Source organism: Cynara cardunculus, unplaced genomic scaffold (assembly GCF_001531365.2).
Source record: "Cynara cardunculus var. scolymus isolate 2C unplaced genomic scaffold, CcrdV1 Un_Scaffold_192, whole genome shotgun sequence".
Classification (NCBI taxonomy): Eukaryota; Viridiplantae; Streptophyta; class Magnoliopsida; order Asterales; family Asteraceae; genus Cynara; species Cynara cardunculus.
In genome coordinates, this window is record NW_020200566.1 from 226642 (window position 1) to 251997 (window position 25356).

A 25356-nucleotide genomic window follows, 5' to 3' on the forward strand; every position below is an offset into this window, starting at 1 on the left:
GTAAACAATTATATTTCATTTTGAACTATATCATGAGAGTCTTTTAATCATTTTGATCACTTAATCATTTTATACAAAACCATTAAGAAACTGTCAAAGAGCAAATGAATCTTAATTTGCAAGGTTTTTCTAACTTAAAAGTACATCATCCGAATTGATTAGTTCCATGAAATTTCATGAACTAAATTTGTAGCTGAAATAAATGGTTGACTTTGACTTTGAGCTGAATTGGTACCACACATCATCCAAATTGATTGGTTCCATGAAATTTCATGTATGAAAAGGTCATCATTTTTATTTATTTATTAATTATAAAAAAAATGTACATACAAATACACACATAAAACCCTCTAAAATTGAAACCCTTTTTCCTGAAAATGGGAGGCAAGAGTTCAAAGGAAAACATCATCAAGAAGTACTCAAAAATCGCCGATGACTACCAAACGCTTGAACAGGTTTGTTTTAATTTTGTTTTTTTTAACTGTGGGTGTTCAGATCAGTTTATATGTATCTGAATTAATCTTAGAGGTACTGAAGAATAGTCAAGGAAATGCTCAATGACTGAACCAATGACCTCTGGGAAGAACCTTAAACGCTCGAACCATATTGCCATTGAGCTAACTCTTTTGTATATATGATTGGTTTTTAGCATGTTTTCGTGAGACCACAAAATAACAGTGAAATTTCACATCGATTCATTGTGAAGGTATGAAAAACAATAAACTTTCACAGGAAAAACACTGGGAAGATAAACATTCACGGTCTTTTTCTTTGAAGGTTTAGTGTGTTTTACATGGTCTTATGGGTCTCACGAAACCATGTTGATCTCACATAATCCCAAGTTTATATATATATAAAGTTGGGATCACATGAAACCAACTTGTTTTCGTGAGACCCTTAAGACCATTTTTTTACACTTGAAACTTCACAGCAAAACACTATGAAGATAACCTTCACAGTGTTTTTGCTGTGAAGGTTCGACTTTTTTTTACCTTCAAAGCGTTTTGCTATGAAGTTTCAAGTGTAAAAAAATTGTCTCACGGGTCTCACAAAAGCAAGCGGGTCTCACGTGAATCAACCCTATATATATATATATATATATATATACACACACACACACATAGAGAGAGAGAGTTGGGTTCATGTGAGATCATATTGTTTTCATAAGACACGAGAGGTCACATAAATTACATTAAACATTTACAGCAAAACATTGTGAAAGTAAACCTTCTGTATTTTTGCCGTCAAGGTTCTATTTTTTTTTGGTATCAAGGTTCGATGTTTTTTACACATTCATAATGTTTTGTTGTGAAGTTTGAGTGTTATTTTGTGATCTCATGAAAAAAGTTTGATCTCACATGAACCCAACCTTATATAGATATACAGATTATAATTCGTGTTGTATTTTTGAAAATATATTTGTCATCCTTTAGGTTACATCGGCTCTCGCTAAAGCTGGACTCGAATCGTCAAATCTCATCGTCGGCATTGATTTCACCAGAAGCAACGAGTGGACAGGTAACAACTTATTTTTCGAGTTTATAAAAAAGACCTCATTCATCAGTAGTTTTTACCAAACATGCTTATCTTTTCAGTCAACAGCTAGTTTATTGACTCCTTTTCTGTATACGTGAACTAGGGAGGGAGTCGTTCAACGGGCGAAGCTTACATAACATCAACGGGGTGCTACAAAATCCGTATGAAGAAGCCATTTCCATCATCGGGAAAACGCTCTCCGCTTTTGATGAGGATAACTTCATCCCATGCTTCGGATTCGGAGATGGTAACGTACAAAACTAATACACGGGCTTTTCAGTAATCAGTCATTTCTGCCAATAAAACTCATTAAAATAGTTGTTTTTAAGCATTATCAAGAAATAGTCAGTAATTAATGTACGGTTTTTTATTTGAATTATTTAGTCTCCACCCATGATCAAAGTGTCTTCAGTTTCTATTCGGGTTCCGGTTACTGTCACGGATTTCAGGACGTATTGACACGATATAAACAGATCGTTCCTCAACTGCTACTTTCAGGTCTACTTTTTTCCTTAAAAATTAATGATATATACAGAGTTTGTTTGGTTCTGTTGATTGTCGTAAAACAACCGAGCATTGATGTACCCGAATGAACCGTGTTTTTTGTAGGACCTACATCTTTTGTACCTATAATAGAAATGGCCATGACAATCGTCGAAGAAACCGGAGGCCAATACCACGTTTTGCTGATAATTGCCGACGGCCAGGTTATCGTCAAACCGTCACGAAAACTCCAAATCTGTCGCTTTTTTGAATTGCAAACTGAAAGTTTTGCGCTTTTTTAGGTAGGAAGCGTCGAGGGTCAGCTAAGTAGTTCACAAGAACGAAACACCATCAACGCCATTGTAAGAGCGAGGTAATGTTTCACATTTAGCTAAAAATTTCCAGATATCTTAATAGACTGTTTTATAAGATTTAAGGACGTAAAACCAAACTTTAACAGGTTTTATAAACTTAAGTTCTATTAGTACGCTTACTAATTTTTGGCGTTTTATAAACCGATGTTATCGCAGTGTTCTCAGTGTTTATTGTTGCTTTCATCGTTACAGTAAGTACCCGTTATCGATAATACTGGTGGGGGTTGGCGACGGGCCTTGGGACAAGATGATGGAATTCGATGACAACATTCCTTCTCGAGCCTTCGACAATTTTCAGGTTTATAACTGTTAGAGTCCTACATCAGCTATATTTGGACCATTTCTTTTGGAACTTGTGTTCTCTGTTTACGGGCTCTTTTAAAGAGTAATATAACTGATTTCTTCTCGTTTGTTGCTAGTTTGTGAATTTTACAGAAATTATGTCAAAGAATGTGGATCCATTGAAGAAACAAACCGAATTTGCGTTAACCGCATTGATGGAAATACCTTCGCAATATAAAGCTACGATCGAGCTCAATCTACTTGGGTACGTTCAAATATTTTGTTGAATCAGTAATCACACATACAAATCGATGAATTTTGGTTTGTGATATTTAAGAAATTTCCGTTTATGTTATGTCGTTGATTAGTCAACGAACGGGTTATTCTCCAAACACCATCCCCCTTCCTCCACCTTACGGTGGCACTACGAATTTCGAGAATCGAAGCGTACATGAGACGGGATCTTCATCTTCGGATTCTATTTATGACAATAAGGTAAGCGGTCGTGAAACTCAAGAAATTTGTGTGTTCTTTGTTTATTGGATTAGGGGTATATTTTTTATCCTTAGCTCACGGCATCCAAAACCATGGGACCTCTCTAGGGTTGGTAACAATAATTGCGTTCGGTTCTTGTTTTCAGGTGTGCCTTGTGTGACGTAATAACCCAAAGGACATGGCGTTTGGTTGTGGGCATCAGGTGAGCGTAAACACAATTCGTTGTAAATATACTAAACGATTAATTGTTCTTATTATTGATGTTATTGTTTTGTTGGGATTTACAGACATGCTGTGAGTGTGGAGTTGATCTTTCATTGTGTCCGATTTGTCTGAATCTAATCGAGACCAAAATAAGGTTGTATAAATAGGATTTGTATCGATGTTGTACTGAGAAAACCGTTGTATGTGTTGCTTTTTAGCAGAATATTAGACTCTTCCAATTGAGTCGTTTTGAGTGCCTTTTATATTTATGATGCAACAGTTTCTTGTAAAGTCTTTGTTAGGGATCATTTATTTTTAATATATATTGGAAAATCTTTTTTCTAAACACGTTTGAGGACTAGTCAAATGAGGTTATACATATTCTCACATGGTATCAGAGCAGAAAAAAATCCATTATCTTGGGTGCGTCGGATACACAGGACAAGACATAACATAACAGGGAGCACTTTTCCAGAATATGTATAACAGAATATGTATAACATCGAATGAATGCAGCTCTCTCTTTACATTTTATTTCATTATTTAAATTTCACTTTACTAGCCTTAAAATGTTATTCTTCTATATTTTGATTAATTTATATAATTTATTAAATATCAATAACAAAAAGTATAAAATAAAATTTAAAAACTACACTTATAACCATCTGTACCTGTCCAGCCCCCTCTCAACATTTTGTGACTATCTGTACCTGTCTAGATGACTATCTGTACCTGTCCAACCCCCTCTCAACATTTTATGACTATCTGTACCTGTCTAACCCCCTCTCTAACAAGCTCGGTTACCATCTAGGTATTGGAGTCCTGTAACATCCAAATGGACCATTTCTTTTGAAACGAAACAGATGTGTTTCTCTACCAAGTAGAATTATGAATTCTCTATTTTGAAGGCTTCAAGCAATCTAAATTTGTTTCAAAGGTGGATCCCTAATGCAAATGGTAATATCTTTTGGGAATATAGAATCCACCTAAGTTGATGTTGAACAAAACTGTAACCAAAATTAATTTAACAAATAGAGCACAACAAAAAAAAATGTAACCAAGCCGAATTTGTTCCCAGTCGAGTCAGAGACAAACGTGTGTTCACTCGGGCGATGCAACAACCCCAAAAGAAGTGTTGTTTTTGGCCGTTTCATCTTCATGTCCACCACCACTCCTGTTATATGATCTCGGGTCAGTCTGATTCAACTGGGCGGAACTAGTACAACGATTGAATCATGAGAGCTGGAAACGGTGCAAAGCCACACCATGACGAGCAGCAGGAACGCACCCCCATCGACCCAATCGGGGTTCCTGAATTGTGAGCACAACAAATAAGTCACAACTAAACAATTTTAATAGTAAAAGAAAGTCATCATAACCAGCATGTGTCATCATTTTTGGGCAACCAAAACCAATACGGACAATTTAATTCATACACAAGTCCTGTATGGATAAAAGTGTCTGAGTAGATGAATTTGTCTGTATAGATTCGAAAGATTTTTATTTGGGAGGTTTTTTTCATAAATGGAAGGAGCGAGTTTGGGTAGGGCAGGTTTGAAAAAAACTTGGCTTTCTGTATAAAGCTACCCCCTAGAAGCTTTACTGAATAAGCCACATTCTGTATCATTAAGCTACTACCAAAGTCATGTACAGCTGACCGAATAAGTTGTGTGTCTCATTAAGCTGCTAAAAACAGGCCCTTGCTGTTGCGAAGAAAATGAACATTTGGTTAAAGAATTTTGTAAAAATGCTACTAGAAAAGATGCGAAAAGATGGTTCCAAAATCACTTGTTCATACGTAATGGAGTATTCTTTCTTTCTTTCTTTCCGTGCGTTTTCAAAAACAACGGAATTTTTGCAACTAAAAGCCGAAAAAGATGGCTGAAACGTTAATCACTTAAGAGATTGTGGAACGGTAGATCAAGAAATGGTATGGTGATCAAAACCTCAGATATTTGAAGATGAATCACTCTTTAACATCGTCTGCTGGTTATAATCAAGAAATTTTAAAGGTAAAAAAAAAACTAAAAAGAACTACAAAACTCACCTTGCCAACGCCAGCAACCAAAAATTTCCCCGACTTGGCAAACGCCAAAGAATTCACGTACCCGACCTATATACACGTAGATCAATATCAGAAAAAAGAAATGCCATAAAAAGGTACCCGACACTTTTAGTTACAAATTGGAAAGCGATGATAACAATTTCTCTACGTAATTTTCTAGCAACTATCCCTGAATTTAAAACAATTAAGCTTTCATTCATTTAGTACATGTTGATGGTAAACTGAAAATTGAGAACTTACTAATGGCAGCTCAAAAAGTGGGCGAATGCCTTTGGCATCACTTTCGATTTCCCACAGACGAACGACACCATTACCGGCTCCTGATGCTGCAAGATCAGTGCCTCTACATACAGCAACAGAACTAACCCAGGAATGTGCAGACGAGCACAACTTTTCGGGAACAGGATGCAAATTATCTGATAAATGGAAAGTTAATGATTTTTTTATCAGGATCGCAAAAACTCAAGTTCTTAACAGCTACGGTGATTAATAATAGTAGTAAACGAAAGAAAATTAAAAAAGCTACGGTCCTCCAATGAACGAAAATAGCAAATAGTTATGAACTTCCGTATATGTCAATTATATGGGAAATTGTCCAAGATAGCTAATCAGCCCTCCCCTCTTCACTTTATAGCCACATTTCCAACATTGTGACCGGAATAGCCAGAGATCAAACAAGTAGCGCTTACACAACGGAATTTTACGAATAAAATAATCAGATTCATTAGACATTAAGCAGGTTGCACAAGTGCTACTTGTGTAAGCCACATACGCAACTTACTTAATGTCGACCTTTTCGGATTATTTTATTAGAAAAAGTGAGTTATGCAAGTTGCTTAAGCGCTAGTACTAGCATAATCTTTGGCTATTTCAGTCAATGTCTTGAAAAGGTGGCTATAAAGTGAAGAGGGGAGACATGATTGGCTATTTTGGACAATTTCCCTAATTATATACTGTATAAAGATTTAACGTTGATTACCTTCGCTACCATTTGATAAATCACCATTTTGTACTCCATCAAGCTTATTTGGGGTCAATGTAGGGTGTGCATTTTTTACAATATGAAGGGGCTTCTTTCGCATTACACTCCAATGCTCAATACTACCGTCATCTGAGCCCGATAAAAATTCATCATTACTAATAAAACAGCAGCACTCCAATAATGATGCAGGAGCACGAAAGACTAATTGTGACTCCTCGGGAACCTGTATTTACCAAAGAAAATATGAACCGAAAATCAAGAAAATTAACATTTATACTACCACATTCATGTTAGGTAGATAAAGGGGCAGGTCCTGTTAGAAACTTAAAATTGATTAGGAACCCAGGAACCGCCTACAAAGCGACACTTGACATATTCATTAAGAATATGGATATGCCATTCATCATGATTGTGTGATTCATGATGAATAGCACGTCCATATTCATCATGAATGTGTGATTCATGAAGAATAACACTTCCATATTCATCATGAATGTGTCATTCTTCAAGAATAACATGTCCATATTCATCACAAATATGTTATTCATAATGAATATTCACCAATAATGAGTGACACATGATACATTGTGGGCGGTTCCCGGATTCCTAATAGAACTTTCCTCCCACTTAGAACAAGTAAGATAAGTAAACCACTTACCTTCCATAAGTGCATGGTTCGGTCACGACCAACAGTTAGCACCCGTTCTTTTCTTAAGCAATCGATAGTTAAAACATCACTTTGATGACCAAACAATGTCGTTATGTAAGTTCTGTCTTCTGCATTCCATATCTTGATGGTTCGATCATATGAACCAGAAAATAATTCCGAAGTCCCTTGCCTAAATGTCAAGCATGACACAGGTCCTTTATGGCCTGGAAAAGCCTACAAAAACATCCCACCGGCAATTAAGAACAACAGTTCAAATAGAATGACGATAATAACCGTTCAAAATTTTGCCCGTTTGAAACGGTACCTGAATATGTTCCCGTGTACGTGTATCCCATAGATGAATATGTCGATCAAAGCCTCCACTTGCCAAATACCGACCATCAGAGCTTACAGCCAGCGCTAAAACGTGCTTACTACGCTTTTTAGCTCGACCTTGTGGATCTTTGGCACCATGAGACTTCAATACATCCTCACTAGGCCAAGCGTATGCTTCGGTCTTCCCACTATTCACATCCCACTGGACGATATAGCCATCCTTAGAAGCAGAAAATCCTTTAGAATCATCTTCTGATAAAACCACGGCAGTTACAGACTGTCGGTGTTTCACTAAAACATCAAATCCGTCCATTGTTTTTGGATTTTGAACCCTATATATACAGTTCAATAACTAAAATCAGCTCCCCAAGAAAAATTTACATTCATGGATGCTTATATAGTTTAGTTTCTATATATCAATCAACTTCCAAGAAAACAGACAAAAGAAATAGCCAACCATTAGAGAAATTGTCCAAAAAAGTGTCCAAAATAGCCAATCAGGCCTCCCCTCTTCACTTTAGAGCCACCTTTTCAACAAACTGACCAGAATAGCCGAAGATTAAGCAAGTAGCAATTACACAACTTGTGTAATTCACTTTTTCCAATATTATGTTCAGGAAATTAGACATTATGTTGGAGTGTAGCCCACCTAGACATTACGCAAGTAGCATTTACACAACTTGCATAATGTCTAATTTTTTGATTATTTTATTGGAAAAAGTGGGTTACTGTAGTTTCTTAAGCGTTACTCACATAATTTCCGGAAATTTCGGTCACAATGTTTGAGATGTGGCTGTAAAGTGAAAAGGGAAGGACTGATTGGCTATTTGGGACGATTTCCCCAACCATTAACATGGATGATTTTACACAAACAACTTCAAATTGTTCTACTTTTGCAAACCATTGTTATAGTTTGATGTTATAATCACATTCTAATCTACAAATACTTTTATAATTATCTAGTAGCAAATTACACTTTCAAATTTCTAATCTAACTATTATCCTGGAAAGAGGGCATTATGATTTCCAAATATCCTTTTAACCCATCTTGGCATGATGGCATTTACAACTTCTGTAAGATCCGATGTTTGGCCTGTGATATAACAAATGGGAACTGAACTAGTGTGCCAACGAGGATGCTAGGCTCCCAAGGGGTGGATTGTAAGATCCACTGTCTTGGGACTGGATACCTCCTCTATCGGACCTTTTAAAAACTGTGAAGCTGTGAGTGCAGGTGTCTGGACAAAGCAGGTAATATCTGATACAGTTGGTCCGGGATGTTACAGTATGGCAAATCAACTCACTCATGATTGATGAAAATGGTGTTTAGACAGATTTCAAGAATGATTCCAGGATTCTTCTGTTGATTTAAATCTCCTCTCCATTAAAACGCCATAAACTTCGCATAGAATTAGCAGTTTCACAATGAAAAACAACTTCAAATTAATTCCAAATAGAGTACGAATGTACCTTGAAGCAATCAATTTACGAACACGACCACTATCTTCAAGTTGTTGTGCCTGCAACATCCGTGCAACCAGAGAATCCCTTTCTCCCCCCTCTCCACCACCTCTTTCATCCACCTCATACTCTTCACCTTCCTCCTCTTCTCTCCTCGCCGCCGCTCTCATCTTCTCCAAATACGCCTCCGCTACTCTCTTCCGCTTCTCCGCCGCAGTCTCCTCCGCCCCCAATTCAGTTCCAGCAACATCATCATCATCATCCACCGCCGCCGCCACTTCTCGGTCATCATAATCGTCGGAATCACTGCTCTTAATGCTGTCATCATCATTGTCTTCAAAATTCCTCCGGCGCTTGGAATCGCCGTCAAAGAACGGGTCGGGTTTGTCCGATTTAAACCTCTTGCTTTTATGGCCATTTTGATTCTTCTTAGTGTTGTTGAACTTTTTACCTTTCATCATGATTGATGATTACAGGAAGTAAAGAAAGAAGAAGAATTTGAAGCAAAAACGGAGGTTGAAGGGTTTAAGGGTTAGATTAGGGTTTATTATTCATGTCTGGACAACCAGAGAGAGGAGAAAGGAAGCATGAAAGAGAAGGAGGTGATACCAAAATTAAATTGGGCCTTTTACATTAATTCAAGTGGGCCTCAGGCCCAAATCATAAAAAATCAAATCCATACTCCATTTTAAATCCATAAGGATTGGCTTTGTTATAACGGAATCACTATTTTATATTTGAAAAAAATTTGTATGTAGAATAGACAGAAACAGAGTATAATAAGCGTGTTTTATTTTACCAACATAATTTTAAAATAAAATTTAATTATTTTTTAAAACATCAATCATCTTTCGTTACATTTTTATTCATTTTTTAAATTTTATTTTGTTGTGTTTTATATCTTTAAATTTTCACTTTATTGTCCTCAAAATATTATTTTCAACAGTAGTTGTTGAGTAGCTCTTTATGTTCAATTATCTAACACCTCTATCCAAGCTTCCTTGCCTTTAAGATCTTACCCAAAAAGATATTATTTCCTCTAACTTTCTATCTAAGAGAAAGTCAACCTCTTAACAAATCAGACAGAAGAAGCTAATAAAAGTTTTTTTTTTTTTTTTAACAAACAAACCCTTATTGTTGCATCTTGTTGAAGCCAAAATATACTTTTAATATGTAATTAAGCATATTTTTCAAATTTCACTTCTATATTTGGGGCCATTAAAGTTTAAAATAGAGACTCAATCTCAATTGCCACTTTTGGCATATATTTGATGAAACCAAAAATTGGAAAAGAGGAACAATAAAAAGAAAAGCAAGCAAAACATTTATATAGTTTCGTCTACATTCAACTACTTTTATTTATTTATTTTTATCATCATGAGTCATGACCAAAATTTTAACAAATCAATAAATGCAAAAGTGATTAAACGCATGTAAAAGTTCATGAAAGTGACTTAAAAATAAGATTAATTTAATAAAAAGATAGATGAATACAGTTGAAAAAAATTTAGTTACAATAAAAAAGTCAACTCATCTAAAAACTCAAAAATATTTTCACCATAACTGTCAGTTATCACACAATCCCCTTTTCTCTATATATAAATAAACAAATATAAACCAAAACCCACGTTTCTTTTCACGGTAAGCGCTTATCAGGTAAATTGTTATATTCGATGTCGTTTTGGTGGACTTAAAATCTTACCCGGTAAGTAAATGATAGTGTTAAATTTTACCGGTAAACGCTTACCGGATAAATGTTTGGTAAAGAGCTCCTAATTAATAAAATATATCTTCTTTTCAATAACCTTTTAAATACAAATTTGGTTAAATATATGGACATAGAACACTAAAGAAATGGATATGACATAAAAAGGGAATTAAAGATAAAGAAGATAGTTCCAAAGGCAAGATAAGATATGAAGGCATACAAGCAAGGAACAAGATTCATTACCACTTTTGTGGAGTTTATATCATCTTCTCTTCCTCCTCAATTCAAACTCAAAATCTTTATCAATGGCAGCCACCCGAAACCGCCATCTCCGAAGCGACCGCAACATGTTCTCCGCCTCCGATGACAACGCCATGATGAAACACATTGTCGCCACCCATTCTCCCGATGGCACTCTTTTCAATGTCCGACCACTTATCCAAATCATCGAGGACATCATGCAGAGGGTCGATCCGGTCGCCGCTGTTGACGCCACCGCCCACCTTCATGTACGTAAATTTCGATTATAATTCTGCCATTGAGCTCCACCGCTTAATTTCGATTCGTGATTTGCAGGAAAATATTCAAGCAGAATTGGCTCCCATGGCTGACACTGAAATCTATAATGATCTCAATGATATGCTTGAAATTATGGCAATCACAATCAATAAGGTTTCGTGCGAGGTATAAGCTTGTGTTATATGAAACAACAATGTGTAAACACTGTATTTTCGCACATGTTATTGTTTTATCTATGAAACAACACATGCAAACTGGTTTATAAGTGTGGATGGTTTATTATGTTTGTAAATGATTATGCATGTGTGTATACACACACATGGACATTCTTTTAAAAGAGAACCAGTACATATGTGTTATTTTATATCATCTTTTTTCATCTATGGGTAAAATTTAATGTAGTTATTAGCAATTTAACATATTTTTGTTTCACGTTGTGCTATTTCACATGTACTTGGTTCATAATGTGAACATATTTGGCGTGTTTGTGAAACAAAAAGTACACGTAAAAAAAATTCGCATTAGGAACCGAATACATATGAAACAAATAAATTGTGAAATAAATATATGTTAATCAATACATTAAATACATTTTCGTGAGACCTTTCTGTTTTCATGAGACTCGTAAGACCACAAAATAACCCTGAATCTTCACAACAAAATATTGTGAAAGTATAAAAAGTACCAAACCTTCACAACAAAAATATTATGAAGGTTTGCATTCACAATATCTTTTTGTGAATGTTCTATGTTATTTAGTTGCTCTCATGAAAACAAGTTGGTCTCACATGAACTTAAGTCTATCTCTATATATGAATGTTTGTTTGTATGTATATGTATGTATGTATATCTTATGGAGTTGAATGGTGAGTTAATAATGTATGGCAGATTTCTTGCAAATGTACGGGCGGAGGAGATGCTCATGCAACCACGACGGAGCTTTTTCATCTACTTTCCAATTACGGGTGGGATGCAAAAGCTGCCATTACTCTGGCAGCTTTTGCTATGAATTATGGCGAGTTTTGGTTGGTGGCTCAGCTCTACACTGCTAACCCACTCGCCAAATCATTAGCCCACCTGAAGCAATTGCCAGACATAATAGAGCATGGTGAAGTTTTGAAGCCACGTTTTGAGGCGGTCACCACCCTGATCAAGGCCATGCTCGATCTCACTCTTTGCATCGTTAAGTTTAAGGAGCTCCCGAGTCAGTATATCAGCGTAGATACGCCAGAACTAGCAACGGCCACTGCTCATATCCCGACTGCTGTTTATTGGATCATCCGAAGCATTGTGGCTTGCACATCCATACTTATGAACCTCATCGGAATGGGACATGAGTATGTTTTTTCCAATCACCGTGTTTCCTCTTACTATAACAAAATCAGCTTTATATGACATAAAATATGTCGAAAAGTCATAATACTCTTTTATAGGACTTAAAGTTTATAAAACCAAACGATATTATAATCAACCGTAAAAGTGTTACAATAAGTTGATATGACACTTTTAAATGTTTTAACAAGTTTTTTAGAACTCTTTTGAAATAAAGATTCATATTAGTTTTTTTATATAACATTATTTGAAAAAGCGTCTTATAATGATAAGTGTCCAATAAAAAAGATTGAGGTGTTCATAGAACACTTATTTGACGTGTCATATATACAGGTGCAGGTTCGTTAGGAGCCTAAAACTGATTAAGAACCCGGGAACCGCCCACAGCACAACAGATGGAATATTCATCTGGAATATAGACGTGTTATTCATCATGAATAATACGTAACACATCCATATTCACCATGGGCGGAGGATCGTGTGAGAAGGAGAGTTAAGGTGAGAAGCGTAAGAAGAGATTTGGACCTTGATCACCTTTAATCTCAAACTCGCTCATTAATCACGTGTGGTACGAGGATTGATCTGGTGCATCTTGGTGCATCTCATCACAATGTCCATACAACGGTGGAGATCTCTTCTTACGTTTCTCACCTTAACTCTCATTCTCACCGGAACCCAACTCATTCATCATGACCGTGTGATTCATGATAATAACACTTTCACATTCATCATGAATGTGTTACTTATGATGAATATTCACCATGAATAGGGACACGTGGTGTGCTGTGGGCATTCTCATGAATATTCAGTTTCTAGCGGAACTTTCGTCTTAGGACATATATTTCAAAAGCGTCAATTTATTGTAACATTTTTATACATGATACACGATTATTATATTTTGTAAACTTAAGTGCTATACACCAATCTATTAACTAAATATTTAAATATATATGACGTTCTATAAAATTGATTTATCTATCCATATATGTGTGTGTGTTTGTGTATAGATATATGTGTATATATATATATATGTATGTATATATATATATATATATATATATATATATATATAACATTCTTTTAATAAATCCAGGCATATTACGACGACGACAGAAGCTTGGGAACTATCAAGTTTGGCCCATAAGATCAGCAATATTCATGATCATCTACGGCACAACTTGCAACTTTGCAATCACTACATTAGTAAGATCAAGAACATGAATACTGCTATCACTTACGATATATATACACATCTACATATTCCTACGAGAACAATAATCAAATAAAGGAATAAGAAAGGGATCGATTCACGTATGATTTTATACTAAAATCACGTGTAAATCACATGTGATTCACGCGACTTTGGCCGCAACCTGATGAGGTCGCAAGGCTACGTCGCCCACACACATAAATTCACATTTGTTTGTGTTTATATAATTTGACATTTTCAAAATAATAATCAGACGAAAAGCAGCAAATCGAAGCATACGAAACGCTGCTTCGCGTCATGGATACTCCACATCTCGATAACATCAAGCCTCTTAAGCATTTGATCTACTTGAAAGACGATCAACTTCCACTCTACAAGAGCTCTACAAAGAGTCGGGTCGGTACCGATTCTTTTCCATTAAGTTCTATATGAGTTAAACTGTCTATCTGGATACAAAACGTAAACGTACTGTTGCTTATTATTTTGTGCAATCTTAGGTTAGCATCGACGTAGTAAGGAAGAAGATCGTGTTGCTCCTCATCTCGGATCTCGACATATCCCCAGATGAGATCTTGTTGCTTGACCAAATGTACAAGGAGGTCGGGGTCGGTCCGGACCAATTTGAGGTGGTGTGGCTGCCGGTCGTGCCGAATCACAAGTCCTTACCGTGGACCGAAGTGAACCAAAAGAAGTTCGAGGTTCTGCAAAACATGATGCCCTGGTTTTCAGTGTTCCACCCCTCGTTACTTGATCCAGCTGCCATCAAGTACATTAAGGAGGTGTGGCATTTTAACCACAAGCCGTTGCTTGTGGTTATGGATCCTCATGGGAATATAGTCAACCCGAACGCAATGTATATGATTTGGATTTGGGGAATCGTCGCTTTCCCATTCACGAGATTGAGGGAAGAATCCCTTTGGCGAGACGAAGATTGGAGGATCGAATTACTAGTCGATTCCATTGAGCCAATGATTCTCGATTGGGTACGATCGTCACTAACCCAATTACTTAGTTTCTCACTACAACAAAATCAACTTTATATGATCGTCACTAAGTTATATAAAGTATTCTATTGTGATGCTTATACAATCTAGGCGTCTATAAAGCCAATTTTTTCGTCTCGTGCAGATTCGTGACGATAAGTACATTTGTTTGTATGGAGGTGACGACTTGGACTGGATACGAAAGTTCACGAAAACCGCACGATCGGTGGCGAAGGCTGCTGGAATCCAGCTCGAGATGCTATACGTCGGAAAAAGCAACCCGAAAGACAAAGTTCGAAAGATCAACGATACCGTCCAACGAGAAAAACTTAGCGACGTGCTCCCGGATCTGAATCTCATTTGGTATTTCTGGGTCCGATTAGAAAGCATGTTGCACTCGAAATTGCAGCACGGCAAGTCTTTCGAGGACGATCCGATTCTACGCGAGATCAACGTGATGCTCACATACGACGGAAACGATCAGGGATGGGCGGTGATTTGCCGCGGATCAAAAGAATGGATGCGGAGGGCGAACGGTGATACGGTGTTAACGAGCTTGACGAACCATTCTGAATGGGAGGAGGACGCCGGGAAACGAGGTTTTTTGCCGGCGTTGAATGACCATTTGGAGGCAAATCGGTCGGAACACCATTGTAACCGGCTGATCTTGCCGGGAACCACCGGGATGGTGCCGGAGAGAGTGGTTTGTGCTGAATGTGGACGACCGATGGAAAGATTTATATTGTATCGATGTTGTACGGACTAAATAGGCATATATATATATATATATATATTAAGTGTGTTAATTTTATATATATATATAGATGTGGATGTGGATTGGAGAGTAAAGATGTTATAAAATATAGTTGTGCTTAATGGTATTGTGAGATTGTATTAATTGATAAGGTGTTGAAATAAATGATTGTATAATTTGTGGATTTGTGAATCAAAAATATGACTAAACTCTACGAATTTATTCAACCACTATTGTTCTACATATGATTTACTTGTTTTTACTTTATAAAAGGTTAATTTGACTCTTTTGGCAAGTTATTTGTGTTGTATCTCATGTTGTAGCACTGGCACAAGATTGAACTTGAAGAAAAAAAATGGAAACCGAGTGGAAACGACTAGAAGACAAATTGTTGTATCTTAAAAACCATATTTGTGTTTTGTGGTGGAGAAATCCAATCAGATCTAATTTGATTATGAATTATAGTTTGAAGTTTATGCTCTTGTTTTAGTATATAAATTCTCGTATTTTCTTGAATATTGTCCTTCATTGCTTCTTTACATTAAGTTCTTTCCACTTTTATGCTTATCGTCTTTAATTTGTTATGTTTTCGCTCTCTACTTTCCGCTTTTTAATTTCAATCATTTACATTCATTTTTTTATTTTCTGTTATTTCTTTTTTTTTTTTGCAATTACTTTCTTTTATGAGTAGCTAATTTTCTTAGCTTGGGTGTTAGACAAATGGTGAGATTCTAAATCAAAAGAAAGTGGAAGTTATTTTACAATAACAATCCACTCTTTCATTTCAAGTTAAAACCAATGACACTTCTTGACGAGTTTATCACTTTGAAAGTGTTAAAGTGTTACGGTCTAAGAGATAAGTCATTGAATACACATCAATTTGAATGATATGAAAATTAGACTTGAGAGAGTTGTTGACAAAGTGATTTGTCATTAATATTTTTCAAACAAATTAATTGTCGACGGATTGGTCACTTGTTAAAGTGTTAAAGTGCGGTAGATTCGGATATGAACTAGTTAGAACACACACCAACTTGAATGATATAGGAATCGGCTCGAGAGAGTGATTTTTAACAAAAAGATTTATTCATCCATATATCTTGAGAACACCATTTGCCATTATCAAAGTATATTTTAGTTTGATTTTACCGGGGATCCCCGGCCCCGGGACCCGTTTTAGCGGGGAATCCTCGTTCCCGTTCGGGTCGGGTGAACCGGGTTCCCACTGGGTCAGGGCAAATCACCATCCTTAGTCTATTGTAAGGATTGGCGCTTTTGCTACCTCAAGGACGATAACATTACCAGAAAATTAATACATTGATCAAAAGGCATTTTGGTCAATCCGTATTCGATAACCCAACTTTCTAGAGGTTAAGAGTTCCAATCTCACCAAAAGTAGAAACCGTGTGTGCGAATTTTATTTCATGTATATAAATATTTAATATAATATAAAAAAAGTAATTTACGTTTTTCGTCCTTGTAGTTTATTGAAAATTGTTATTTTCATTCCTTTTGTTACATTTGCTATTACGACTTAAATTTTATTTCTACTTTAATCCATGTGATTTACAATATATTATTACTTTAGTCCCTCGTGTTTAAAGGTGGTTATTAGACTCAAGGACGAAAAGAGCAATACATTGTAAACTATAGGGATAGATCTGCAATTTTTCACAAACCACAAAGATGATAAACGTAAAACAATTCTATTTTATTGAATACAGATAAATTAGGCTACATTCTATCAAGGTGAGCCCCTATAGCTCAGTGGTAGAGCGCCAGTCTTGTAAACTGGAGGTCTGTAGTTCGATCCTGCATGGGGGCATATTTTATTTTATTAAATTCATAAATACTTATTTATATTTTTAATTAAGTAATGTGGGGTGTTATAAAACACTTCAACCATAAAGTTGGTGTCTGATTGATTTGAGTTTGGACTTCAAATATCAAGAGTAACAAGTCTCAGTTTCAAATCCAATGAGAAATAAAGTTCTCTTGTGGCGACGGAGGATCAAATGTGTTGACTCCGGGTTACTCGTAAAACAGGTGGTCGTCCGGCGATTAGTCGGTTCAAATAACATATTGAATATCCAAGCTAATCAATATATATATATATATATATAATATGATTTATTTTCATATGAATTAAAAATTATAAACAATGTTTAAGGTTTTTCTTAAATTAAACAGTTTTTATGACAGTGTCAAAATTTATATCATATTAATAACAGTATTTTTTTAAAATTTATATACAATAAAATCAGGTATTCAACTAATAATAAAAAGATTCACATATTTACATTGCTACATTGGTGAACCATTGTAACGATGGATTGGTTTCACGTAAGACCGACATGTTTTTGTGAGACACGTGAAACCACTTTTTTACACTTGAAAATTTACAGCAAAATACTGTAAAGGTAAAAAAAATTGAATATTCACAGCAAAAACACTGTGAAGGTTACATTCACAACGTTTTGCTGTGCAGTTTTAAATATAAAAAAGTAATCTCACATAACTCATGTTTTACTATAAAGTTTTAAATATAAAATAGTAATCTCACAGTATTCGTTATTGGTTAAAGTATTGACCTGAAGTTATTAATTTAATTGAAGAGGATGAAGCAACGTATTTGGTGAGCATGGACCAATAAAAAACCAAGCATTTGTAATTAAATACTCGTACAATTCATCGCTAATCGATTGGTGTTTGTGGTGCTCAAGGAACTCAATTTGATGATAATTTAATGGAAAAAAGTTGTCTTTTTTAATCAGGTATGGTAATGGGATGGGGACCTTAATCCGCGTCCCCGTCCCTTATCCCCATCTTTATTCCCGTCCTCGTCTTCATTTGATCACATCCCCATCTCCGTCTTCAACAGGAAAACGGGGATTTTTTTCTTAATAGAAATAAATAATATATAATATAATTTATTAATTAAATAATATATATACGGGTACGGGGCGGGACGGAGAGTACAATACCCGTCTCCATCTCCATCCCCGGTTTGATCCAAACGGGAATCCCTGTCGCCGACCAGAACGGATAAACCAGGCTCCCCAACGGATCGGGACCGATTCCCATTGCTTATTTTTAATGCTATACCTTTGATTTTTCTTTTTGTTATAAATTGATCATTTAAAATTATTTAATTTAGATATGTGAACTTAAAATGGTCAACCATTTAATTCATATATAAAATTCCTACTAGCGCATTAAAAAAAATTGAAAACACAATTAAAATCAAGTTGTTACAAAATAAAAATAAAAAATCTGATTTTTAATGACTGAAATCCATATATGATCATATATAGAGTTATAATATACAAGTGATGCCAGATAAAATGAAAACGATAATTATCTTAAGTTGAATCTCGTAACGTTATTCAACTCATTGCACGTGAAAACATATACATCTATAATCAGTATTATTTAAAACTGATTAAATATATATATATATATATATATATATACTTGGGATCATATGAGACCAAGACTTTTTCGTGAGATCCGTAAGACCAATTCTCAACCATTGGATTAGATCTATAATCTCAACATTCATAATCATAAAATTGCCACGAGACTTCTCAGCAATTACAAAATTGACACCGTGCAACTTTAGACCATTAGATCATTAGCTTATAAAGTTGATCAATGAATATAAATTGGTCTCACGGGTCTTACGAAAAATATTTGGTCTCACGTGAACTCAACCCTATATATATATATATATATATATATAAAAAGTCTCTTATATATAGTAATAAAAATGAAAATATAGGGGATTTGTTGACTTTTTGGAAAGTGTTTGGCACATGACAACTTGCTTAATACTTGTGTTGAAGTATGTGTATAGTTTTATTTATTCCCACTATTTTGTGGCTTTTTGTCCCAAATGATATGATTATATAATGCTTCATTATAATAAAATGTCCCAATTTGTATGTAAATGTGGATATAAATTAACATATTAAAATATATGTTATATAAATTCAAAATATGTTTTATTATAAATTTTTAATCTGATTTTCAATCAAATACATTTAGAAAGCTAGAAATACATATAAAAAACATTTTTTTTGAAAAAAATCGAGCCGGTCCCGGCCCAGGTCTTGTTTTTGAATGAAAACCATAACCGACGGTCCCAAACATGTCTCAATCGGTCCCGGGCCAAACCCATTTGGCCATCTCTAATTTAGCCTACCCCTATAAAATAATTAAATAATAATCAATCTTTGTTATTACTTGTTTCTAGATACCAAATGAAAATAAGAAATGAAAAGGTAATTTTAGATACATAAGATAGGTTTTGGAACGTTGTATTTTATCATGAAAACAAACAATAAATCCAAATGTTTACGAGATATATAACCTTGAAAGTTAGTAGTAAAAATAATAAAAATGATTGCTAAGATGTTTAACTACATTCTACGGATAACCCTATGTTTCTTTCCTACTCATATAATTATTTCCAATAAGCTTTGTTATTCTCTAATTATTTCCGTCACTCCAATAAGCTTTGTTATTCTCTAATTATATAAATTAAATTAGTATTTGTCATTAATATAACATAATCCTCTTATTATACCATTATCATAACTCAGCCATAATGAACTCGACTCATCAAGAACTGAACTCATGATCCGTAAATATTCAAACTGAAAACAAATGTAACACGAAAACACCAAATATTTAATCAACTTCCCTCGAAAACTAAACATTTGATACATATTAAACAAGTCAATGATTGGTAAAGTGAAAAAAATAATCACCAATTATGATAATTCTATATACAGTTCTATCAAATTCATCGTTTTTACATATATCTTATATCTCTTTTTTCTCCCAAAAATAACAGAACCCATAACAAGATTCCATTCCATACGTTTTCATACCGAAACAGCACACAACGTAAAAATACACGGAACAAACCCAGTTTCATCACAATCTTAATTTAAACAGATGACTTGACATCGGACTTGCAAGATTCGAAACCACAACCTTCCACACCCTAATCTCTCCCTCAAAGCTTCCACTAAACACCTTTATTATGGATTCGGATCCGGATCCGGATCCTTGTGAATCCGAGTCCGCCACCAAGGATCGTACGGGTTGTCTATGCCCGTCTAAAACGGTCAAACAACAAAACTTCCCGTCAAACCCACGTTGCCAAATCCTGACCGTCCGATCAGCAGACCCACTGAATAATAGATCTGACACGTTGAGTAGACACAGGATAGCGTTACGGTGTCCCCTCAACGCACCCGTGACTGCCATATGATTTGCACTGTCTTCCTTCTCCCACACCAAAATCGATCGGTCACAGGCGCCGGAAAACAACACCGATCCGGCGTCGTTAATAGCAAGTGCGTTCACAGCTGACTTGTGCTTCTCCAACGTCGCAATCAACCCATGCTTATTCTCGCCGATTGGCTTTCCCCAAACTTTAATCCGGTGATCGGCGGATCCGGTGTAAATAGTGCCGTCGGCAGCCACTACGACGGCGTTGATTGCATCGTCGTGAGCTTTGATACTCTCGACACATCGGAAATTTGAAGTTTTCCAGATTTTCAAGTATTTGTCCCATGAAACGGAACACATTAGGTTATCGTTGATCACGGCTAGTCCGGTGACGGCGTCCTGGTGTTGGATCCATAACCGCCGTCGATGACGGCGGACATTGACGTAATTTTTGTGTAAAATTGATCGGAGCAACCGATCCTCTAACGTCGGGAGTGTCGCTGATTGTTTGTGCCGTTTGTTTTCCATTAATTTCCATACTCGGATCTTACTATCCTGATGAGACGTCAACACGTTTCCGTTTTGAAAAGTAACAGATTTCACGGAGCCTGACGACGAGTTGTTGACGGTGAGGGTTTCAAGTAGCGCGAACGTTGTGGTATTGAATACGTGAATGCGGTTGCCGGAGGCGGCGTAGAGAAGGTGGTTATGGACGGCAAGGAAATTGACATGGGCTGCCGGTGAGGGTTTAAGGGAGGTGAGATAGCCATGGGAGACGGTTAGGTTTAGGGTGTCAGGGGAGAATTTTTGGAGGGAGGGAACGGAGGGTAGAGTTTGAAGGGAGAGATTGCTATGGAGACTGCTGCCAGAACTGTAATTGTAACTGGTATCCAGTGACGGACTGGTGGCGGCGGTGGTTGCATCGGAGATGGTGCTGCTGGTTTCGTAGAATAGGAGTTTGGGTTGTGGTGGTTCAGAGTTTTCTTTTTGTGGTGTGGTGGTGGTGGTGCAGATGGTGGCGGAGCATGTGGATAGCAGCGATCGGAGTTTCATGTCGGCGGCGGCCGGAGAGAGGTGATGGTGATTTGAATAGAATAGTGCTGAAGATGAAAGGGGTGAGGAAGAGGAGGGAAACGATATATAGACCCTTGAGAATCTCACAAACGTGCAGATATTCTTCTTTTACCATTTTATTTTTTTACTTTTATTTTGTTAAAAGTAATTATTTTTTAATAAAAAATTGGAATATTTGACTCAATTATATAATAATATTCAAATTTAGGGAAAATTGCACCAAAATGAAACCAACTTTCACCTTATTCTTATTTTGGGGAACCAACTTTCAAAATTGTCATTTTGGGGAACCAATTTTTACTTGATTTTTATTTTGGGGAACCAACTTTCACCTGATTCCTATTTTGGGGAACCAACTTTCAAAATCGTCATTTTTGGGAACCAACTTGGACCTGATTCCTATTTTGGGGAACCAACTTTCAAAATCGTCATTTTGGGGAACCAACTTGGACCTGATTCCTATTTTAGGGAACCAGCTTTCAAAATCGTCATTTTGGGGAACCAACTTGCATCTGATTCCTATTTTAGGAAACCAACTTGCAAAATAATTATAGAAAAATAACTAAAATTCATTTCTTTTCAAAAATTAATGCAATAAAATCTATTTTTCATTTCAAATCTCGTTTTTTAAATTCAGATATCAAATTGAAGATTTTTTGAAAAAAATCTAAATTACCACGATAAAAATTGTTTTTTACTAATGCAATAAAAAAATCAATTTAATAGAAAAAATTAATTGATGCAATAAAAAATAAATATTAAATATCACATTCAAGATTTTTTTATCTAACCAATCTGTGTCAATATTAAAGTTTAAATCAAATTTGGCAAATCCAACCAAAAGTTTGATAGAGACCCTTAAATTATCTGTTACCTGTTCAACAGATCAATCAGACCCTTAAATAAACAAAAAGTTCGATAGAGACCACTAAATGACGATTTTAAAAGTTGGTTCCCCAAATTATGAATCAGGTGAAAGTTGGTTCCATTTTGGTGTAATTTTCCCATTTTTCTATAATTATTTTGCAAGTTAGTTCCCCAAAATAGGAATTAGGTGCAAGTTGGTTCCCCAAAATGACGATTTTGAAAGTTGGTTCCCCAAAATAGAAATCAGGTGAAAGTTGGTTCCCCAAAATGACGATTTTGAAAGTTCGTTCCCCAAAATAGGAATCAGGTGAAAGTTGGTTCCCCAAAATGACGATTTTGAAAGTTCGTTCCCCAAAATAGGAATCATGTGAAAGTTGGTTCCATTTTGGTGCAATTTTCCCTCAAATTTATAACTTTTAAATTATTATAAAAATAAAGAAAAAATAGTTAATAAAGTCTCTCCTCTTCACTTTATAGTTACCATTTTCGTTTGTTAGACGTCAATACTATACAGAGGAAATGGTTATTCAATTTTTATCTGTTAATTATACAAATTCAAAATATTTATAATTAGCATAAATATGGAAATTCCACCATATCGAACGTTTCTGATGTCCTAACACTCTTATTTTAATAGCGGGCCTTACCTGATGACTTTCTTGACAAACATTTCGTTGTTTCGTGTATATTCTTCGTCCCGTTTATATGAGTATGTTTAATAAATCATATGTTATGGGCAATAATTCGTTAGGGATCAATTGTGGACGAGATTTTTATCGACGAGACGTTAGGTCGACCTCCTCCTTTACTATGAGGGTATGGACCCCTACGAGTGAGAAAAATAGGAGTAAAGAGCCTTGGTGAACCATCATAATGCGAACACCTGTAAGTGTTGACATGTATCAGTTCTCTTATTTTTACAACATAAAAGAGTTTGATGAGTCACTAAATGAATTAAAACTTGCATCTGAATTTTAGCATTGAACACTGGGTATTAAAGTATCAAACATTTATATTATAATATCAAATCATAGGGTTGGGTTCCGATTACAAGGAGAGTGAAGGTGAAAAAAGTAAGAAATGATCTCCACATTTGGACGCACATTAAGATGAGATGCACCAGATCAATCTTCGTATCAAGCGTCATTCATGGGTAGATTTGAGATTAAAAGTGATCAATGGTCCAAGTCTCTTCTTACGCTTCTTACATTAACTCTTGTTCTCACACGATCTTGTGTCTCAAGTCATAATCAGACTGAAATGATGTAAGTAATAGGATAATTACGATAATTTAAGTATGCATACATGTGAAAACAAAAACTCTACATAAATATCTGAACTTTGTCTGTATGGTTCGAAAGATATTTATCAAAAATTAATAGTAAACCAAATTAGGTAAAACATAGAATCTTCATGTTTTTTAATTCCATCTGTAAAAAACAGGCTTTATTTTCAGATAATTTTCCTAGAAAACGAATTATTTGCTTTGTTGACTAAAATAAGTGTAGTTAATTCATCATTTTAGGTCCATTAATACCACATTTTGACCACAATTACTTTCTCATTTATGTTGATGTGTATTAACGATAAATATGTCTATAAATAATTCAAAAATAAATAATTTGATAAAATATTATATCAATCGTATCAAATTAAGTGTTCATGTTTTTATTTTAGGAAAAGTCTAAAAATATTTAATAGACTTTAGTGTTTGAAATGATTAAGTTATTGGACAATTTTTTAAACAAATGAGTTCTTCGATATTCCAAAATTTGTTAAATAATTTATTGCACTTTCTAAAACATGTTAGATACATTCTTATGAAATATACAACTGGTTAATATAGTAAAATAATGAAAAAGTCTGAAAAAAAACCCAATGAATTTAATATTTTGAACGAGTAAGTCTCTAAACATTTTTTAAACCAAAAAAAATTCTTACATCTGTAAAATAAAACAAATATACCAAAAAAGTAATTATATTGAAAAAGATTATTGATGTAATTTATTTTAATTAAAAATAAAATATATTATGTCAGTGATTTTTTTAAAATAAAAAATGATTAAAAAATATTACTAACTAAATTTATTTTAATTAAAAAAAATATATTTTGTATGTGATTTTTCAAATTGAAAAAATAAAAAAAGATTTAAAAAGAACTACCAATGAAATTTATTTTAATTAAAAATAAAATATATTTTACTGGTGATTTTTTTAATTAAAAAAATAAAAAAATTATTTGATTAAGTTAATGACAGATTAACGATCAAATTTAACTAAAAACACAATTAATTAATTTTTTTTTGAAGTATATAATACTTATATACGGTAAATGCAACAAATAAACTCACACACCCTCCTCATCTATGGTGAGGTTTGAACCCCTGACTTCCTACAGGCCAAGAGCTACGATACCGCTAGGCCAAAGGCCCTTTGGTACAATTAATTAAAATTCGTCATTAATCCATCGGTAAAATGATATTCCTGACAATATTCAAACACAATATTTCACACTTATTAACACATTATTGTGTTAGAGCGTTTGACGGTGATAATGCTAGCTATCAATTAGATACAAATAATTCATGCATATATATCAAAGAACACTAGCGACGAATTTTAATTTATCATATATTTAGTTATTTTATCGTGAATCTTCAGTTATTTAATCAAGTTATTTTCTATTTTTTTTAATTCGAAAAATCACCAACGGTATATATTTTATTTTTAATTAAAATAAATTTTATCAGTTATCATTTCCAAATCTTTTTTTTTAATATGAGATATCATATACGGAATAT

The 25356-nt window shown here is 34.8% G+C and overlaps 4 protein-coding genes and 1 non-coding gene across 5 annotated transcripts; 3 read left to right on the plus strand and 2 right to left on the minus strand.

Annotated features, from left to right (window-relative positions):
• Positions 1–377: 377 nt before the first annotated feature.
• LOC112501492 (E3 ubiquitin-protein ligase RGLG5-like) lies at positions 378–3642 on the plus strand. Its single transcript, XM_025105133.1, has 11 exons — positions 378–455; positions 1434–1518; positions 1640–1783; positions 1921–2034; positions 2146–2243; positions 2322–2392; positions 2586–2691; positions 2813–2940; positions 3044–3170; positions 3316–3372; positions 3458–3642. The coding sequence occupies exons 1-10, from the start codon at positions 378–380 to the stop codon at positions 3328–3330; spliced, it is 966 nt and encodes a 321-aa protein (XP_024960901.1). The 3' UTR covers positions 3331–3372; positions 3458–3642.
• A 609-nt stretch (positions 3643–4251) lies between these two features.
• On the minus strand, positions 4252–9380 carry LOC112501475 (U3 snoRNP-associated protein-like YAO). Its single transcript, XM_025105116.1, has 7 exons — positions 8877–9380; positions 7396–7738; positions 7080–7304; positions 6419–6644; positions 5680–5855; positions 5422–5487; positions 4252–4685 (listed from the first exon to the last, which is right to left on the minus strand). Exons 1-7 carry the CDS (start codon positions 9326–9328, stop codon positions 4608–4610), a joined length of 1566 nt encoding a protein of 521 aa, XP_024960884.1. The 5' UTR covers positions 9329–9380; the 3' UTR covers positions 4252–4607.
• A 1500-nt stretch (positions 9381–10880) lies between these two features.
• On the plus strand, positions 10881–15385 carry LOC112501500 (protein SIEVE ELEMENT OCCLUSION B-like). The gene is made up of 7 exons (XM_025105143.1): positions 10881–11084; positions 11152–11259; positions 11983–12431; positions 13520–13629; positions 13890–14032; positions 14134–14619; positions 14765–15385. Exons 1-7 carry the CDS (start codon positions 10881–10883, stop codon positions 15383–15385), a joined length of 2121 nt encoding a protein of 706 aa, XP_024960911.1.
• Positions 15386–17126: 1741 nt separating this feature from the next.
• TRNAT-UGU lies at positions 17127–17198 on the plus strand. The gene has a single exon. It is a non-coding gene; the product is annotated as a tRNA-Thr (tRNA).
• A 3029-nt stretch (positions 17199–20227) lies between these two features.
• LOC112501498 (protein JINGUBANG) lies at positions 20228–21667 on the minus strand. The gene has a single exon (XM_025105140.1). It carries the CDS (start codon positions 21665–21667, stop codon positions 20315–20317), a length of 1353 nt encoding a protein of 450 aa, XP_024960908.1. The 3' UTR covers positions 20228–20314.
• Between the last annotated feature and the right edge of the window lie 3689 nt (positions 21668–25356).

Excerpts from the sequence above, each read along its gene's own strand:
- LOC112501492 (XM_025105133.1), top strand. The coding sequence starts at position 378 with ATGGGAGGCAAGAGTTCAAAGGAAAACATCATCAAGAAGTACTCAAAA. Across the intron at positions 456-1,433 it reads ACTACCAAACGCTTGAACAG|GTTACATCGGCTCTCGCTAA; the intron begins GTTTGTTTTAAT and ends GTCATCCTTTAG. Across the intron at positions 1,784-1,920 it reads ATGCTTCGGATTCGGAGATG|TCTCCACCCATGATCAAAGT; the intron begins GTAACGTACAAA and ends TGAATTATTTAG.
- LOC112501475 (XM_025105116.1), bottom strand. The coding sequence starts at position 9,328 with ATGATGAAAGGTAAAAAGTTCAACAACACTAAGAAGAATCAAAATGGC. Across the intron at positions 6,645-7,079 it reads GAACCATGCACTTATGGAAG|GTTCCCGAGGAGTCACAATT; the intron begins GTAAGTGGTTTA and ends TGGTAAATACAG. Across the intron at positions 5,856-6,418 it reads TTTATCAAATGGTAGCGAAG|ATAATTTGCATCCTGTTCCC; the intron begins GTAATCAACGTT and ends TCCATTTATCAG.
- LOC112501500 (XM_025105143.1), top strand. The coding sequence starts at position 10,881 with ATGGCAGCCACCCGAAACCGCCATCTCCGAAGCGACCGCAACATGTTC. Across the intron at positions 14,033-14,133 it reads AGAGCTCTACAAAGAGTCGG|GTTAGCATCGACGTAGTAAG; the intron begins GTCGGTACCGAT and ends GTGCAATCTTAG. Across the intron at positions 14,620-14,764 it reads AGCCAATGATTCTCGATTGG|ATTCGTGACGATAAGTACAT; the intron begins GTACGATCGTCA and ends CGTCTCGTGCAG.
- LOC112501498 (XM_025105140.1), bottom strand. The coding sequence starts at position 21,667 with ATGAAACTCCGATCGCTGCTATCCACATGCTCCGCCACCATCTGCACC.